The sequence below is a fragment of the Dicentrarchus labrax genome, unplaced genomic scaffold (assembly GCF_905237075.1).
Source record: "Dicentrarchus labrax unplaced genomic scaffold, dlabrax2021, whole genome shotgun sequence".
NCBI lineage: Eukaryota > Metazoa > Chordata > Actinopteri > Moronidae > Dicentrarchus > Dicentrarchus labrax.
The window spans coordinates 10,633,517-10,654,549 of record NW_026136713.1 but is presented as its reverse complement, the minus strand read 5'-3'; the positions used below and the strand labels follow the sequence as shown (position 1 = coordinate 10,654,549).

Here is a 21,033-nt window from a genome sequence, read left to right as displayed (position 1 = left end):
AACCAGTATCTAGTTTATTTCATCCTAGAGAAGGAGATAGCCAACACCTCCATGTCCATGCTGTTCTCCATCAATCCAGAGAACGGTAATCTTTACGCACTGAAAACGTTTGACTATGAGATCGAGAAGGAGTTTCTTTTCCACATCGAGGCCAGAGACTCTGGCTCTCCTCCACTCAGCAGTAACGTGACGGTCCACATCATCATAGTGGATCAGAACGACAACGCTCCGGTTATTGTCTCTCCGTGGCGCGCACACGGCTCTGTGGTGGAGGAAAAGATCCCCAGATCCACAGATAAAGGCTCTCTGGTTTCCAAGGTGATAGCCTTAGACACCGACTCGGTGCACAACTCTCGGATTACCTACCAGTTTCTCCAGGTGACTGACGCCACTTTGTTCAGTCTGGACCAATACAACGGAGAGATCCGGACTATGAGGATGTTCAGTTACAGAGATCCGCGCCACCAGCGACTGGTTGTTATTGCCAAGGACAACGGGGACCCTGCTCTCTCTGCCACAGTCACCATCAAGCTGTCCACAATGGAGACTGCTGTTAAGGCCTACTCTGACATGACTGAGGTGCCTCTAGAATACGACATCTTTTCAGACCTGAACCTGTATTTGGTCATCGGTCTGGGTTCGGTGTCATTTCTCCTGCTGATCACCATATTGGTCACCATCGTGCTCAAGTGTCAGAAACCCAAACCCAGCAAAGCGGCTCCTCCCTGCAGAAACAGTGTGATCAGTGAGAGGAACTCCACCATTGCAGACTCCACTCTGGTCTCCAACGATGCCTACTGGTACAGTCTGTTTCTAGCAGAGACTAGGAAAGGAAAGCTGGTGGTTAGACAGCCTGTGCCAAAGGGCTCCAGATACATCGTGTCCAGTATACCAAGAGGCACAGGACTGACTGACACTAGTGACTCAGCAGCTTCTACACTGCAGGTAAGAATACGATGTACATGTTTGTTTTTATATTGATCAAATTAAGCCATTTAATTGTCCTACTATACCATAACTTTGGTAAAATAAATCATTAAGTAAAGAATGTCTGCAGCGGGTTAATCTTAATCTAATTTCTTACTTGTGAACACCTGGGTGTTTTTAGCTACTATATCACAGTTGTGAGATCTGGTAATATGCAAAGAGTGGCGCTGTTTACTCGGAAAAAATCCCAGACCATGAACGCCATGACAGTGAATTTCAGTCGGTGAGGCAAACATTGAAACAAACGGACAGCTCCGTGGTGCTGAAACTGGAACCAGTGTCAAGCAGCACTGCTTAGCTGTTAATTTCGACTAAATCTGTTTGGAATTTAAACTTCACAAATATGTTTTGATCGAGGTCGAAACAGCAATTACCCAAATGAGAGGAAAAATGTATTTTATCGGCTAAAGCGCTTCTAACGTTGTACCGGCGCACAACAATGGGGTCCTTTTTAACAATGCAGTCCTACAAAAGGTACGTGCTGGTCGTTATTATTTTTTCTTTGGTTGGCAACATATCATCTTCAGTGACTCATTATTCAATACCCGAGGAAATGAAAGAAGGATCAGTTGTAGCAAACCTTGCTACCGATCTCAGCCTGGATGTTAAAACACTGAATCAGAGGAAGATGCGTCTGGACATTATCGCTAATAAGAAATATCTGGATGTGAACAAAGAGACTGGTGAGCTGTATATTGTTGAGAAGATTGACAGAGAATACATTTGCAACACAAAATCGTCCGCTTCTTGCTATCTCAGACTAGAAATAATACTAGAAAACCCAGTACGAATTTTTAATATAGAGGTGGAAATTTTAGATACAAACGACAACGCCCCACAGTTTCGAAGAGACGTCATACATTTAGATATATCTGAAGCGACACCAAAAGGAGAGAGATTCTCGCTCAGCAATGCAGTTGATCCTGATGTCGGAACTAATTCAGTGAAAACGTACCATCTGAGTGAAAGTGACCATTTTAATATTGAAGTACAGACCGGAAGAGATGGGTCAAAGATTGCCGAATTGATCTTAACAAAAACTTTAGATCGAGAGCAGCAGTCAGTTCATAATTTAATACTCACAGCTGTAGATGGAGGCACACCTGCTCGTTCTGGCACTGCGAGTGTAATTGTTCGTGTTTTGGACACAAATGATAATGCACCTGCATTTGACCAAGTGAGTTATAATATAAAAATAATGGAAAATTCTCCCATAGGAAGCCTTGTTATTCATCTTAATGCAACAGACTTAGACGAGGGGTCAAATTCTGATATAACATACTCATACAGTTTATATACGTCAGAGAAAACACAAGAAACATTTAATCTGAATCCTTCCACTGGTGAAATTACTGTTAAAGGAATGTTAAATTATGAAGATTTTAAGATTTATAATATGGAAGTTATAGCAACAGATAAAGGAGCCAATAGTTTATCAGGACAATGTACCATAAAGATATTGGTTGAAGACATGAACGACAACCACCCAGAAATATCTATTAAATCATTTCAGAGTCCAGTCAATGAAAACATAGAATTAGACACAGTGATAGCAGTAGTTAGTGTCAGTGACAAAGACTCAGGAGACAATGGAGTGGTTGATCTTCATATTCCAGATAATATGCCTTTCAAACTGAGGGAATCCTCTGATAACTATTATGAATTAGTAGTGTCAGAGCCGTTAGACCGCGAGAAGGTCCCAGAATATGACATCACGTTCACTGTTACAGACAGAGGTTCTCCTCCTTTATCTGACAATGAAACTATGACGTTAGAACTGCTGGATGTTAATGACAATGTTCCACAGTTCCCTCTGTCATTTTATACTATACGTGTAATGGAGAATAACGCACCTGGGGCCTTGCTCAGTTCCCTCACTGCGTTTGACCCTGACCTCCATGAAAACCAGTATCTAGTTTATTTCATCCTAGAGAAGGAGATAGCCAACACCTCCATGTCCATGCTGTTCTCCATCAATCCAGAGAACGGTAATCTTTACGCACTGAAAACTTTTGACTATGAGATCGAGAAGGAGTTTCTTTTCCACATCGAGGCCAGAGACTCTGGCTCTCCTCCACTCAGCAGTAACGTGACGGTCCACATCATCATAGTGGACCAGAACGACAACGCTCCGGTTATTGTCTCTCCGTGGCGCGCCCACGGCTCTGTGGTGGAGGAAAAGATCCCCAGATCCACAGATAAAGGCTCTCTGGTTTCCAAGGTGATAGCCTTAGACACCGACTCGGTGCACAACTCTCGGATTACCTACCAGTTTCTTCAGGTGACTGACGCCACCTTGTTCAGTCTGGACCAATACAATGGAGAGATCCGGACTATGAGGATGTTCAGTTACAGAGATCCGCGCCACCAGCGACTGGTTGTTATTGCCAAGGACAACGGGGACCCTGCTCTCTCTGCCACAGTCACCATCAAGCTGTCCACAATGGAGACTGCTGTTAAGGCCTACTCTGACATGACTGAGGTGCCTCTAGAATACGACATCTTTTCAGACCTAAACCTGTATTTGGTCATCGGTCTGGGCTCGGTGTCATTTCTCCTGCTGATCACCATATTGGTCACCATCGTGCTCAAGTGTCAGAAACCCAAACCCAGCAAGGCGGCTCCTCCCTGCAGGAACAGTGTGATCAGTGAGAGGAACTCCACCATCGCAGACTCCACTCTGGTCTCCAACGATGCCTACTGGTACAGTCTGTTTCTAGCAGAGACCAGGAAAGGAAAGCTGGTGGTTAGACAGCCTGTGCCAAAGGGCTCCAGATACATCGTGTCCAGTATACCAAGAGGCACAGGACTGACTGACACTAGTGACTCAGCAGCTTCCACTCTACAGGTAAGAGTCCAAAGCACACATTTATTTATACTGATCTTTTCTCGACATTGGGTGACATGTCCTATTACATTGTCAGTAAGTTTCAGATGTTATGGTCATAGTGTTTAAACTACTCTGATTTTTCTTTTGAGAAATACTCAGTTTTAACTCACATTGATAATAACAAACGAATTTTAAAGTGCACAATGTTAAACGCTGTCAAAAGAATCTTCCAAAAATATAAAGGGTGGCGCTGTTTTGTTAGTAAAATGGCAGGCTATGAACGCCATGATAGTGAATCGTTGTCTTGAGGGCAGATCGTGAAACAACCGGACAGCTCCGTGGTGCTGGAACTACACTGTGACAACGCGCTCCCCGTTTTTAACGGTGAAATAACCTCGGGATTAAAACTGTGAATATGTTTGCAATCGAGACAGTTACATCAGAATTTAATATTACTGGAAAAACGCATTACAACGCTTGAAGTGCAGTACAGCCGCTCACAACAATGGGGTTGTTTTTAACAATGCAGTCCTACAAAAGGTACGTGCTGCTCGTAATTATTTTTTCTTTCGTGGGCAACATATCGACTTCAGTGACTCATTATTCAATACCAGAGGAAATGAAAGAAGGATCAGTTGTCGCAAACCTTGCTACCGATCTCAGCCTGGATGTTAAAACACTGAATCAGAGGAGGATGCGTCTGGACATTATCGCTAATAAGAAATATCTGGATGTCAACAAAGAGACTGGTGAACTGTATATTGTTGAGAAGATAGACAGGGAATATATTTGCACTACAAAGTCGTCCGCGTCTTGTTACCTGAAATTGGAAGTGATACTAGAAAACCCATTACGAATTTTTAATATAGAGATAGAAATTTTAGACATGAATGACAACGCCCCACTTTTTCGAAGAGACGCCATACATTTAGATATATCTGAAGCGACACCAAAAGGAGAGAGATTCTCTATCAGCAATGCAGTTGATCCTGATGTTGGAACTAATTCAGTGAAAACGTACCATCTGAGTGAAAGTGAACATTTTAATATTGAAGTTCAGACTGGAAGAGATGGGTCAAAATTTGCCGAATTTATCTTAAAAAAGAGTTTAGATCGAGAGCAGCAGTCAGTTCATAATTTAATACTCACAGCTGTAGATGGAGGCACACCTGCTCGTTCTGGTACGGTCAGCATCATTGTTCATGTTTCAGACACTAATGACAACGCTCCTGCATTTGACAAAGTGAGTTATAATATAAAAATAATGGAAAATTCTCCCATAGGAAGCCTTGTTATTCATCTTAATGCAACAGACTTAGACGAGGGGTCAAATTCTGACATAACATACTCATACAGTTTATATACGTCAGAGAAAACACAAGAAACATTTCATCTGAATCCTTCCACTGGTGAAATTACTGTTAAAGGAATGTTAAATTATGAAGATTTTAAGATTTATGATATGGAAGTTATAGCAACAGATAAAGGAGCCAATAGTTTATCAGGACAATGTACCATAAAGATTCTGGTTGAAGACATGAACGACAACCACCCAGAAATATCTATTAAATCATTTCAGAGTCCAGTCAATGAAAACATAGAATTAGACACAGTGATAGCAGTAGTTAGTGTCAGTGACAAAGACTCAGGAGACAATGGAGTGGTTGATCTTCATATTCCAGATAATATGCCTTTCAAACTGAGGGAATCCTCTGATAACTATTATGAATTAGTAGTGTCAGAGCCGTTAGACCGTGAGAAGGTTCCTGAATATGACATCACGTTCACTGTTAGAGACAGAGGTTCTCCTCCTTTATCTGACAATGAAACTATGACGTTAGAACTGCTGGATGTTAATGACAATGTTCCACAGTTCCCTCTGTCATTTTATACTATACGTGTGATGGAGAATAACGCACCTGGGGCCTTGCTCAGTTCCCTCACTGCGTTTGACCCTGACCTCCATGAAAACCAATATCTAGTTTATTTTATCCTAGAGAAGGAGATAGCCAACACCTCCATGTCAATGCTGTTCTCCATCAATCCAGAGAATGGTAATCTTTACGCACTGAAAACGTTTGACTATGAGATCGAGAAGGAGTTTCTTTTCCACATAGAGGCCAGAGACTCTGGCTCTCCTCCACTCAGCAGTAACGTGACGGTCCACATCATCATAGTGGATCAGAACGACAACGCTCCGGTTATTGTCTCTCCGTGGCGCGCCCACGGCTCTGTGGTGGAGGAAAAGATCCCCAGATCCACCGATAAAGGCTCTCTGGTTTCCAAGGTGATAGCCTTAGACACCGACTCGGTGCACAACTCTCGGATTACCTACCAGTTTCTCCAGGTGACTGACGCCACCTTGTTCAGTCTGGACCAATACAATGGAGAGATCCGGACTATGAGGATGTTCAGTTACAGAGATCCGCGCCACCAGCGACTGGTTGTTATTGCCAAGGACAACGGGGACCCTGCTCTCTCTGCCACAGTCACCATCAAGCTGTCCACAGTGGAGACTGCTGTTAAGGCCTACTCTGACATGACTGAGGTGCCTCTAGAATACGACATCTTTTCAGACCTGAACCTGTATTTGGTCATCGGTCTGGGCTCGGTGTCATTTCTCCTGCTGATCACCATATTGGTCACCATCGTGCTCAAGTGTCAGAAACCCAAACCCAGCAAGGCGGCTCCTCCCTGCAGAAACAGTGTGATCAGTGAGAGGAACTCCACCATCGCAGACTCCACTCTGGTCTCCAACGATGCCTACTGGTACAGTCTGTTTCTAGCAGAGACCAGGAAAGGAAAGCTGGTGGTTAGACAGCCTGTGCCAAAGGGCTCCAGATACATCGTGTCCAGTATACCAAGAGGCACAGGACTGACAGACACTAGTGACTCAGCACCTTCTACACTGCAGGTAAGAATCCAGTGTACACGTTATTTTTTCTATTGATCAAATTATGCCATTTAATTGTCCTACTATACCATAACTTTGGTAAAATAAATCATTTAGTAAAGAATGTCTGCAGCGGGTTAATCTTAAACTAATTTATTACGTGTGAACACCTGGGTTGTTTTAGCTACTATATCATAGTTGTGAGATCTGGTAATATGCAAAGAGTGGCGCTGTTTACTCGGAAAAACATCCCAGACCATGAACGCCATGACAGTGAATCTCAGTCGGTGAGGCATACATTGAAACAAACGGACAGCTCCGTGGTGCTGAAACTCGAACCAGTGTCAAGCAGCACTGCTTAGCTGTTAATTTCGACGAAATCTTTTGGGGGTTTAAATTGCACAAAAATGTTTTGATCGAGGTCGAAACAGCCATTTTCCAAATGAGAGGAAAAATGTATTTTATCGGCTGAAGCGCTTCTAACGTTGTACCGGCGCACAACAATGGGGTCCTTTTTAACAATGCAGTCCTACAAAAGGTACGTGCTGCTCGTTATTATTTTTTCTTTCGTTGGTAACATATCATCTTCAGTGACTCATTATTCAATCCCGGAGGAAATGAAAGAAGGATCAGTTGTAGCAAACCTTGCTACCGATCTCAGCCTGGATGTTAAAACACTGAATCAGAGGAAGATGCGTCTGGACATCATTGCAAATAAGAAATATCTGGATGTGAACAAAGAGACTGGTGAACTGTATATTGTTGAGAAGATTGACAGGGAGCATCTTTGCCCGACAAAGTCTTCCGCGTCTTGCTACCTGAAACTGGAAGTGATACTAGAAAACCCAGTAAGAATCTTTAATATAGAAGTGGAAATTTTGGATATGAACGACAACGCCCCGCAGTTTCGAAGAGACGTCATACATTTAGATATATCTGAAGCGACACCAAAAGGAGAGAGATTCTCTCTCAGCAATGCAGTTGATCCTGATGTTGGAACTAATTCAGTGAAAACGTACCATCTGAGTGAAAGTGAACATTTTAATATTGAAGTTCAAACTGGAAGAGATGGGTCGAAATTTGCCGAATTAATCTTAACAAAGATTTTAGATCGAGAGCAGCAGTCAGTTCATAATTTAATACTCACAGCTGTAGATGGAGGCACACCTGCTCGTTCTGGCACTGCGAGTGTAATTGTTCGTGTTTTGGACACAAATGATAATGCACCTGCATTTGACCAAGTGAGTTATAATATAAAAATAATGGAAAATTCTCCCATAGGAAGCCTTGTTATTCATCTTAATGCAACAGACTTAGACGAGGGGTCAAATTCTGACATAACATACTCATACAGTTTATATACGTCAGAGAAAACACAAGAAACATTTAATCTGAATCCTTCCACTGGTGAAATTACTGTTAAAGGAATGTTAAATTATGAAGATTTCAAGATTTATGATATGGAAGTTATAGCAACAGATAAAGGAGCCAATAGTTTATCAGGACAATGTACCATAAAGATTCTGGTTGAAGACATGAACGACAACCACCCAGAAATATCTATTAAATCATTTCAGAGTCCAGTCAATGAAAACATAGAATTAGACACAGTGATAGCAGTAGTTAGTGTCAGTGACAAAGACTCAGGAGACAATGGAGTTGTTGATCTTCATATTCCAGATAATATGCCTTTTAAACTGAGGGAATCCTCTGATAACTATTATGAATTAGTAGTGTCAGAGCCGTTAGACCGTGAGAAGGTTCCAGAATATGACATCACGTTCACTGTTACAGACAGAGGTTCTCCTCCTTTATCTGACAATGAAACTATGACATTAGAACTGCTGGATGTTAATGACAATGTTCCACAGTTCCCTCTGTCATTTTATACTATACGTGTAATGGAGAATAACGCACCTGGGGCCTTGCTCAGTTCCCTCACTGCGTTTGACCCTGACCTCCATGAAAACCAGTATCTAGTTTATTTCATCCTAGAGAAGGAGATAGCCAACACCTCCATGTCCATGCTGTTCTCCATCAATCCAGAGAACGGTAATCTTTACGCTCTGAAAACCTTTGACTATGAGATTGAGAAGGAGTTTATTTTCCACATCGAGGCCAGAGACTCTGGCTCTCCTCCACTCAGCAGTAACGTGACGGTCCACATCATCATAGTGGACCAGAACGACAACGCTCCGGTTATTGTCTCTCCGTGGCGCGCCCACGGCTCTGTGGTGGAGGAAAAGATCCCCAGATCCACAGATAAAGGCTCTCTGGTTTCCAAGGTGATAGCCTTAGACACCGATTCGGTGCACAACTCTCGGATTACCTACCAGTTTCTCCAGGTGACTGACGCCACCTTGTTCAGTCTGGACCAATACAACGGAGAGATCCGAACTATGAGGATGTTCAGTTACAGAGATCCGCGCCACCAGCGACTGGTTGTTATTGCCAAGGACAACGGGGACCCTGCTCTCTCTGCCACAGTCACCATCAAGCTGTCCACAGTGGAGACTGCTGTTAAGGCCTACTCTGACATGACTGAGGTGCCTCTAGAATACGACATCTTTTCAGACCTGAACCTGTATTTGGTCATCGGTCTGGGCTTGGTGTCATTTCTCCTGCTGATCACGATATTGGTCACCATTGTGCTCAAGTGTCAGAAACCTAAACCCAGCAAGGCGGCTCCTCCCTGCAGGAACAGTGTGATCAGTGAGAGGAACTCCACCATCGCAGACTCCACTCTGGTCTCCAACGATGCCTACTGGTACAGTCTGTTTCTAGCAGAGACCAGGAAAGGAAAGCTGGTGGTTAGACAGCCTGTGCCAAAGGGCTCCAGATACATCGTGTCCAGTATACCAAGAGGCACAGGACTGACAGACACTAGTGACTCAGCAGCTTCTACACTGCAGGTAAGAGTCCAGTGTACATATTTTTTTCATGTTGATCTTTTCTCGACATTGGGTGACATGTCCTATTACATTGTGATTAAGTTTCAGAGGTTATGGTCATAGTGTTTAAACCACTCCGATTATTCTTTTTATAGATACTCAGTTTTAAGTCACATTGATAATAACACGAATTTTAAAGTGCACAATGTTAAACGTCGTTAAAAGAGTCTTCCAAAAATATAAAGGGTGGCGCTGTTTTGTTAGTAAAATGCCGGCCTATGAACGCCATGACAGTGAATCGTTGTCTTGAGGGCAGATCGTGAAACAACCGGACAGCTCCGTGGTGCTGAAACTACACTGTGACAACGCGCTCCCCGTTGTTAACGGCGAAATATCCTCGGGATTAAAACTGTCTGAATATGTTTGCGATCGAGACCGTTACATCAGAATTTAATATTACTGGAAAAACGCATTTCATCGCTTGAAGTGCAGTACAGCCGCACACAACAATGGGTTCCTTTTCAACAATGCAGGCATACAAAAGGTACGTGCTGCTCGTTATTATTTTTTCTTTCGTTGGTAACATATCGACTTCAGTGACTCATTATTCAATACCGGAGGAAATGAAAGACGGATCAGTTGTCGCAAACCTTGCCACCGATCTCGGCTTGGATGTTAAAACACTGAATCAGAGGAAGATGCGTCTGGACATTATCGCTAATAAGAAATATCTGGATGTGAACAAAGAGACTGGTGAACTGTATATTGTTGAGAAGATTGACAGAGAACATTGCCTAACCAAGATGTCAGCATCGTGCTATATTAAGCTGGAGGTAATACTTGAGAATCCACTAAGAATATTTAATATAGAACTCGAGATTCTGGATATCAACGACAACGCCCCGCAATTTCGAAGAGATGCAATACATTTAGATATATCTGAAGCAACGCCCGTTGGAGAGAGATTCTCTTTGAGTAATGCAGCTGATCCTGATATTGGAACTAATTCAGTGAAAACGTACCATCTGAGTGAAAGTGAACATTTTAACATTGAAGTGCAGACGGGAAGAGATGGGTCAAAATTTGCCGATTTGATCTTGACTAAGAGTTTAGATAGGGAGGTACAAGCTGTTCATAATTTAATACTGACAGCCGTAGATGGAGGTAGGCCTGCTCGTTCTGGTACTGCAAGTGTAATTGTTCATGTTTCAGACACTAATGACAACGCTCCTACGTTTGACAAAGTCAGTTATGATATAAATATATTGGAAAATTCTCCAATAGGAAGCCTTGTTATTCATCTTAATGCAACAGACTTAGACGAGGGGTCAAATTCTGACATAACATACTCATACAGTTTATATACATCAGAGAAAACACAAGAAACATTTCATCTGAATCCTTCCACTGGTGAAATTACTGTTAAAGGAATGTTAAATTATGAAGATTTTAAGATTTATGATATGGAAATTATAGCAACAGATAAAGGAGCCAATAGTTTATCAGGACAATGTACCATAAAGATTCTGGTTGAAGACATGAACGACAACCACCCAGAAATATCTATTAAATCATTTCAGAGTCCAGTCAATGAAAACATAGAATTAGACACAGTGATAGCAGTAGTTAGTGTCAGTGACAAAGACTCAGGAGACAATGGAGTTGTTGATCTTCATATTCCAGATAATATACCTTTCAAACTGAGGGAATCCTCTGATAACTATTATGAATTAATAGTGTCAGAGCCTTTAGACCGTGAGAAGGTTCCTGAATATGACATCACGTTCACTGTTACAGACAGAGGTTCTCCTCCTTTATCTGACAATGAAACTATGACGTTAGAACTGCTGGATGTTAATGACAATGTTCCACAGTTCCCTCTGTCATTTTATACTATACGTGTAATGGAGAATAACGCACCTGGGGCCTTGCTCAGTTCCCTCACTGCCTTTGACCCTGACCTCCATGAAAACCAGTATCTAGTTTATTTCATCCTGGAGAAGGAGATAGCCAACACCTCCATGTCCATGCTGTTCTCCATCAATCCAGAGAACGGTAATCTTTACGCACTGAAAACTTTTGACTATGAGATCGAGAAGGAGTTCCTTTTCCACATCGAGGCCAGAGACTCTGGCTCTCCTCCACTCAGCAGTAACGTGACGGTCCACATCATCATAGTGGACCAGAACGACAACGCTCCGGTTATTGTCTCTCCGTGGCGCGCCCACGGCTCTGTGGTGGAGGAAAAGATCCCCAGATCCACAGATAAAGGCTCTCTGGTTTCCAAGGTGATAGCCTTAGACACCGACTCGGTGCACAACTCTCGGATTACCTACCAGTTTCTCCAGGTGACTGATGCCACCTTGTTCAGTCTGGACCAATACAACGGAGAGATCCGGACTATGAGGATGTTCAGTTACAGAGATCCGCGCCACCAGCGACTGGTTGTTATTGCCAAGGACAACGGGGACCCTGCTCTCTCTGCTACAGTCACCATCAAGCTGTCCACAGTGGAGACTGTTGTTAAGGCCTACTCTGACATGACTGAGGTGCCTCTAGAATACGACATCTTTTCAGACCTGAACCTGTATTTGGTCATCGGTCTGGGCTCGGTGTCATTTCTCCTGCTGATCACCATATTGGTCACCATCGTGCTCAAGTGTCAGAAACCTAAACCCAGCAAAGCGGCTCCTCCCTGCAGGAACAGTGTGATCAGTGAGAGGAACTCCACCATCGCAGACTCCACTCTGGTCTCCAACGATGCCTACTGGTACAGTCTGTTTCTAGCAGAGACCAGGAAAGGAAAGCTGGTGGTTAGACAGCCTGTGCCAAAGGGCTCCAGATACATTGTGTCCAGTATACCAAGAGGCACAGGACTGACAGACACTAGTGACTCAGCAGCTTCCACTCTGCAGGTAAGAATCCAGTGTACACATTTGTTTTTCTATTGATCAAATTATGCTACGTAATTGCCCCACTATACCATAACTTTAGTCAAATAAATCGATCAACTACATTAAGTAAAGGAATTTCTGCCGCGGCTTAATCTTAAACTAATTTCTTACTTGTGAACACCTGGGTGTTTTTAGCTACTATATCATAGTTGTGAGATCTGGTAATATGCAAAGAGTGGCGCTGTTTACTCGGAAAAAATCCCAAACCATGAACGCCATGACAGTGAATCTCAGTCGGTGAGGCATACATTGAAACAAACGGACAGCTCCGTGGTGCTGAAACTGGAACCAGTGTCAAGCAGCGCTGCTTAGCTGATAATTTCAACGGAATCTTTTGCGGGTTTAAATTGCACAAAAATCTTTTGATCGAGGTCGAAACAGCCATTTCCCACGAGCGGAAACATGTATTTTATCGGCTGAAGCAGTTCTAACGTTGTACCGGCGCAACACAATGTGGTCCTTTTTAACAATGCAGTCCTACAAAAGGTACGTGCTGCTCGTTATTATTTTTTCTTTCGTTGGTAACATATCATCTTCAGTGACTCATTACTCAATACCGGAGGAAATGAAAGAAGGATCAGTTGTAGCAAACCTTGCTACCGATCTCAGCTTGGATGTTAAAACACTGAATCAGAGGAAGATGCGTCTGGACATCATTGCAAATAAGAAATATCTGGATGTGAACAAAGAGACTGGCGAGCTTTATATTGTTGAGAAGATTGACAGAGAATACCTTTGCAACACAAAATCATCTTGCTATCTAAAAATGGAAGTGATACTAGAAAATCCAGTGCGAATTTTTAACATAGAAGTAGAAATTTTGGATATGAACGACAACGCCCCGCAGTTTCGAAGAGACGTCATACATTTAGATATATCTGAAGTCGACACCAAAAGGGAGAGAGATTCTCTCAGCAATGCAGTTGATCCTGATGTTGGAACTAATTCAGTGAAAACGTACCATCTGAGTGAAAGTGAACATTTTAATATTGAAGTTCAGACTGGAAGAGATGGGTCAAAATTTGCCGAATTTATCTTAAAAAAGAGTTTAGATCGAGAGCAGCAGTCAATTCATAATTTAATACTGACAGCTGCAGATGGAGGCACACCTGCTCGTTCTGGCACTGCGAGTGTAATTGTTCGTGTTTTGGACACAAATGATAATGCACCTGCATTTGACCAAGTGAGTTATACAGTATAAAAATAATGGAAAATTCTCCAATAGGAAGCCTTGTTATTCAACTTAATGCAACAGACTTAGACGAGGGGTCAAATTCTGACATAACATACTCATACAGTTTATATACGTCAGAGAAAACACAAGAAACATTTCATCTGAATCCTTCCACTGGTGAAATTACTGTTAAAGGAATGTTAAATTATGAAGATTTCAAGATTTATGATATGGAAATTATAGCAACAGATAAAGGAGCCAATAGTTTATCAGGACAATGTACCATAAAGATTCTGGTTGAAGACATGAACGACAACCACCCAGAAATATCTATTAAATCATTTCAGAGCCCAGTCAATGAAAACATAGAATTAGACACAGTGATAGCAGTAGTTAGTGTCAGTGACAAAGACTCAGGAGACAATGGAGTGGTTGATCTTCATATTCCAGATAATATACCTTTCAAACTGAGGGAATCCTCTGATAACTATTATGAATTAGTAGTGTCAGAGCCATTAGACCGTGAGAAGGTTCCTGAATATGACATCACGTTCACTGTTACAGACAGAGGTTCTCCTCCTTTATCTGACAATGAAACTATGACATTAGAACTGCTGGATGTTAATGACAATGTTCCACAGTTCCCTCTGTCATTTTATACTATACGTGTAATGGAGAATAACGCACCTGGGGCCCTGCTCAGTTCCCCCACTGCCTTTGACCCTGACCTCCATGAAAACCAGTATCTAGTTTATTTCATCCTAGAGAAGGAGATAGCCAACACCTCCATGTCCATGCTGTTCTCCATCAATCCAGAGAACGGAAATCTTTACGCACTGAAAACTTTTGACTATGAGATTGAGAAGGAGTTTCTTTTCCACATCGAGGCCAGAGACTCTGGCTCTCCTCCACTCAGCAGTAACGTGACGGTCCACATCATCATAGTGGACCAGAACGACAACGCTCCGGTTATTGTCTCTCCGTGGCGCGCCCACGGCTCTGTGGTGGAGGAAAAGATCCCCAGATCCACAGATAAAGGCTCTCTGGTTTCCAAGGTGATAGCCTTAGACACCGACTCGGTGCACAACTCTCGGATTACCTACCAGTTTCTCCAGGTGACTGACGCCACCTTGTTCAGTCTGGACCAATACAACGGAGAGATCCGGACTATGAGGATGTTCAGTTACAGAGATCCGCGTCACCAGCGACTGGTTGTTATTGCCAAGGACAACGGGGACCCTGCTCTCTCTGCTACAGTCACCATCAAGCTGTCCACAGTGGAGACTGCTGTTAAGGCCTACTCTGACATGACTGAGGTGCCTCTAGAATACGACATCTTTTCAGACCTGAACCTGTATTTGGTCATCGGTCTGGGCTCGGTGTCATTTCTCCTGCTGATCACCATATTGGTCACCATCGTGCTCAAGTGTCAGAAACCCAAACCCAGCAAGGCGGCTCCTCCCTGCAGGAACAGTGTGATCAGTGAGAGGAACTCCACCATCGCTGACTCCACTCTGGTCTCCAACGATGCCTACTGGTACAGTCTGTTTCTAGCAGAGACCAGGAAAGGAAAGCTGGTGGTTAGACAGCCTGTGCCAAAGGGCTCCAGATACATCGTGTCAAGTATACCAAGAGGCACAGGACTGACTGACACTAGTGACTCAGCAGCTTCCACTCTGCAGGTATGAAAAAATACCAATTAAATATCTGATTGACAAAGATATTCCCCAAGCACATCCATCAAAAATAGCCATACATAAATGTGGGAATCATAGAATGTCTTAACAGTTCCCGTTTGGTCCTTGCAAAATTGAAGATTCTGACTTCATATTCTTTTCCGGACCTACACTTTAAGTATGTGTACGCCATAGATACCAAACTCTTAAAACTACCATCTTCATACAGGCAGCAAAGTTTACATCCAGATCTCATTTAAATTTCAACACCATCCATGGTAACACTTTTTTGTGAGGGTACATGAATTATCATGACTTCATACATGGCTTCATGTATGAAAAAGGGTGAATTCATACATGTTATACTTCATGAACTGCCAGGAAAATGAACAGTATTCCATGAAATAACAATATGTTGATTAATACAACGACTAAGTTAATTCAATCATTATGATTTCTGATTGATCAATTATTTTAATATCTTCTCCACATGCAAGTCTATAAAACTGACCAGTTACAGCAGTGCATGTGTATTTTATTGTATTTGAAGTGCTGTAATCAAGATTAACTGAGAAGCAATCTTTCATTACCTCATCATGTCTGTGGCCCTCAATTAAAGTGGTGACCTGGTCTGTCTTCGAGACTGATCAACAATGTATGATTCATTTATTATTATTATTATTATTATTATTATTATTATTATTATTATTATTATTATTATTATTACTACAACAACAACAAATTATTTGACAATAAATTGCAGGGGTACATACATTCCAACTGAGGAAAAAAAAAAAATTTAATACATTTAACTTAATATTCTACTTTTGGGCATTTTACCCAGGCATTACTGTTGAAGTGACCTTTTACTTCTTTGTGAATAAAGCAAATATAGAAAGATCTTATACTTCTGATCTATTGTACATTTTGTGCAAATTCAGTGACCTTAGTATCATTTTCCCAAACCAATCCATTACTGCTTAATAACTTTACTTTTATGGCACCATTAATATGTTATTCATCAGTTTTAAAGACGAGCCAGGTCAGCACTTTATTTGAAGTTACATAAACATGATGAAGTCATGGAAAAGTAATACTTAGGTAATCATGATTACAACACTTGGAATTCAACAGAATGCATATGCACTACTGTGATTAGTCCGTTTTTTTGGCCTGTCTCTTTAACTGCAGACCTACCTATTAAGGATAAATTAATATCTTATTAGCTCAGAAATAATGATTCTTGAAAATAAGGTATTTTTTTTTGCATTAAGTCACTCATGAGATACTGTTCATTCTTATACATTCCTGATAGTTAATGAAGTCTGAATTCATTCTTTTCCATGCATGAAGTCATGATAATTTATGTACCCTTACAATAAAGTGCTACCTAACTCCTTAATTCTTCTAACATTAGATACATCACTGCATATTTGCAATTCATGCCCCTTCCATAAATCTGTTCTTCTCTCACACGGTAGGTAGGCAAAGCTTAAATTCGATACTGCATAGGTCATGAGTCAACTGTGTGCTGCATGTGCTTACATAACTCACGCGAAAATCGATTAGAATAAAGCCCTACGCGTGATAACTAACCTTCTTCTTTTTAAAAAAAAATTGCTTACCATTTTGGAATGGTTTTACGCACACAAATCGGCGCGTAAAAGTCAAACACATCATGTATTTGCAATGATAGAATAGTATGTAGAATGTGTGAAATTAAAATATAACTGAATAATATTTAATTTAAATACTTTTAAAAACAATACAAATAAATAAATAAAACTTGGAGCTGTTGCCCGAAAACAACTTGAAAACTTGAGATCATAAACCAGTAAAAAACAGGCCAAATGTATGATTTTAATTTTACCTTAAACTAAATTTCAAATTTAACTCACTATTTATCTTTGTCTAACGAAACCTTGACACCACCGATATTTTACAATGTGCTACGGTCCCTGAAGGACTATTCACGTCGCTGCTCTCCACAAAAACGTACTCACTGGTGAAGTCATCGTTCTCCCGTTAATTCATTGGACGCTGGGCGGGCAGACATATTCAACGCAAACCTCTGCTGATACCAGCATAAAGAAACGTTTTCTTTTAAGACCGTCGACTTTGATCATTGAATAAAAGGACGGTTTCTCTTTTTTTCTGCTACAACATTACATTCAAAGGCTTTAAATACGGATTCTATTAATGGCTCGTCAACTTCGACAGTATTCCCGGAGAGGGTACGTTTCAATATTTCTCTTTCTTTCTGCCATCATGAACACGGCATACACCGTCACCCATTATTCTGTTCCCGAAGAAATGGAGGAAGGATCTGTTGTTGCAAATTTAGCAACTGATTTGGGATTAGACGTGAAGACTCTGAATAAAAGGAAAATGCGCATCGACGTTGTGGGCAATAAGAAATATCTTGATATCAACAAAGACACAGGAGAGCTGTTCATTTTGGAAAAGATAGACAGAGAGTTTTTATGCCCTTTGAAGACTACATCGTGCTTTCTCCGATTAGACGCTACGATTGAAAATCCAATACGAATGTTTAATATTGAGGTGGAAATAACGGATATTAACGACAACGCTCCCCATTTTCGACGAGGAACGATGTATTTGGACATCTCTGAATCAAGCCCCGTTGGAGAAAGATTCTCATTGAATAATGCTGCAGACCCAGATGTTGGAACAAATTCTGTGAAAAATTACCACCTGAGCTCAAGTGAACATTTCTCTATTGAAATTCAGACCGGAAGAGACGGAACAAAGTTTGCAGATTTGATTTTAAAGAAAGCTCTAGACAGAGAGCAGCAGGCTGTTCATAATCTAATACTGACTGCAGTGGACGGCGGAGTGCCCACGCGCACAGGTACAGCCAGCATCGTTGTTCGCGTGCTTGATGTGAACGACAACGCCCCTTCATTTAATGAAGACAAATATGTCGTAGATGTGATGGAAAATTCCCCGATTGGCAGTCTAGTAATCAAACTAAACGCCACAGATTCAGATGAAGGGTCTAATTCTGATATTGTTTATTCATATAGTTTGTATACATCAGAGAGAACGCAACAGGTGTTTAATCTGAATCCAGAAAATGGTGAAATTAGAGTGAAAGAGATGATAAATTATGAGGATATTAAGCTTTTTGAAATGGAAGTTATTGCAAGTGATAAGGGGCCTAACTCCTTATCTGGACAGTGTAAACTCACAATACAGGTGACAGATATGAATGACAATCATCCAGAAATATCAATTAAATCATTTCAAAGTCCGATTAAAGAAAATGAACCAATAGACACAGTGATAGCAGTAGTAAGTGTCAGTGACAAAGACTCAGGAGACAATGGAGTGGTTGATCTTCATATTCCAGATAATATGCCTTTCAAACTGAGGGAATCCTCTGATAACTATTATGAATTAATAGTGTCAGAGCCTTTAGACCGTGAGAAGGTCCCAGAATATGACATCACGTTCACTGTTACAGACAGAGGTTCTCCTCCTTTATCTGACAATGAAACTATGACGTTAGAACTGCTGGATGTTAATGACAATGTTCCACAGTTCCCACTGTCATTTTATACTATACGTGTGATGGAGAATAACGCACCTGGGGCCTTGCTCAGTTCCCTGACTGCGTTTGACCCTGACCTCCATGAAAACCAGTATCTAGTTTATTTCATCCTAGAGAAGGAGATAGCCAACACCTCCATGTCCATGCTGTTCTCCATCAATCCAGAGAACGGTAATCTTTACGCACTGAAAACGTTTGACTATGAGATTGAGAAGGAGTTTCTTTTCCACATCGAGGCCAGAGACTCTGGCTCTCCTCCACTCAGCAGTAACGTGACGGTCCACATCATCATAGTGGATCAGAACGACAACGCTCCAGTTATTGTCTCTCCGTGGCGCGCACACGGCTCTTTGGTGGAGGAAAAGATCCCCAGATCCACAGATAAAGGCTCTCTTGTTTCCAAGGTGATAGCCTTAGACACCGACTCGGTGCACAACTCTCGGATTACCTACCAGTTTCTCCAGGTGACTGACGCCACTTTGTTCAGTCTGGACCAATACAACGGAGAGATCCGGACTATGAGGATGTTCAGTTACAGAGATCCGCGTCACCAGCGACTGGTTGTTATTGCCAAGGACAACGGGGACCCTGCTCTCTCTGCCACAGTCACCATCAAGCTGTCCACAGTGGAGACTGCTGTTAAGGCCTACTCTGACATGACTGAGGTGCCTCTAGAATACGACATCTTTTCAGACCTGAACCTGTATTTGGTCATCGGTCTGGGCTCGGTGTCATTTCTCCTGCTGATCACCATATTGGTCACCATCGTGCTCAAGTGTCAGAAACCCAAACCCAGCAAGGCGGCTCCTCCCTGCAGGAACAGTGTGATCAGTGAGAGGAACTCCACAATCGCAGACTCCACTCTGGTCTCCAACGATGCCTACTGGTACAGTCTGTTTCTAGCAGAGACCAGGAAAGGAAAGCTGGTGGTTAGACAGCCTGTGCCAAAGGGCTCCAGATACATCGTGTCCAGTATACCAAGAGGCACAGGACTGACTGACACTAGTGACTCAGCAGCTTCCACCCTGCAGGTATGGGACAAAACACCTATTTAACTTGTGACACATGCAGATATACTTAGTGATTATTCGTCAAGTTCACTCATAAGTTACCACGGCAGTCATGGCCTTGTTCTTATGATATAACTTGAGCATTTGTAGTCTCCTCTAACCGTGCAACACAAGTAAAAATGTAATTGTTGCCATAAACAATGTGATGTCTTACTACACTCACTGGCAGCTATTTTTTTTTCTAATTTCATAAACTTCATTATCTAATTTGGTAAATAATATATACTCTCCTTTTCTTTGTTATTTCAGCCTGGATATTTCAGCATACATTAGGTAGTGGGAGATTAAATTAGACGAGATGGAGGCATAATGAAATTGTATTAAGTAAAAATTAACTTTCAGACGCAATTATTAATGATACACAAACCGAGACATTTATTTAATCACGTTTGGCATTGTTTTTACGCACAGACTACCGTGCGTAAAAATGCGCACATTACAGAAAGAAGATACCGTGATATAAACTCTTTGCATTTACAATCACCGTGTAGACGCGTGACAACAAACAAACAAATAAAACGTTCGTAATAAAATGTAAATATATAATTAAGGGAATGTGAATGTTACTTAACAGGTTTTCAGTTTTCCACGTCTTAACCAAGGAATAACACTTTAAAAGTCAGAGTTGAACACGTCGCCAAAAGACATTTCCAGCTTCTTAAACTGTGATTAAAATTCACTCGCGCTCTGCCTTCGTCTAAAACAACATCATTTTTTTTTTCAGTTGCAAAGGCACACATAAGACTACTTTCGTCGCTGCTCTCCAAGAAAACACGCTCACTGATGAGGTCATCGTTCTCGCGATAGTTTATTGGAGGAAGGACAGTCAGAAATATTATGCCATGGGCGTCTAAGCATGAAGGAGCGTTTTCTTGTACGATCCTCGTCTCGTTTGTTCACTCACCAAGAGAGCGGGTTATCCGCGTTTCAGCAACTTCCAAGTCTTTAAATACGGAATCTGTACGATGGCGCATCACATCCGAC

At 41.8% G+C, this 21,033-nt stretch overlaps 1 protein-coding gene and 1 pseudogene across 1 annotated transcript; both read left to right on the top strand.

Annotated features, from left to right (window-relative positions):
• The first annotated feature begins 961 nt into the window (after window positions 1–961).
• Window positions 962–15,417, top strand: LOC127373995 (protocadherin alpha-C2-like; annotated as a pseudogene).
• Window position 15,418: 1 nt separating this feature from the next.
• On the top strand, window positions 15,419–20,034 carry LOC127375120 (protocadherin alpha-C2-like). The gene has a single exon (XM_051420955.1). The coding sequence runs from the start codon at window positions 17,605–17,607 to the stop codon at window positions 20,032–20,034; it is 2,430 nt and encodes an 809-aa protein (XP_051276915.1). The 5' UTR covers window positions 15,419–17,604.
• Window positions 20,035–21,033: the final 999 nt, after the last annotated feature.

What these genes read in the sequence shown, in the direction of transcription:
- LOC127375120 (XM_051420955.1), top strand. Translation starts at nt 17,605, where the DNA reads ATGGCTCGTCAACTTCGACAGTATTCCCGGAGAGGGTACGTTTCAATA.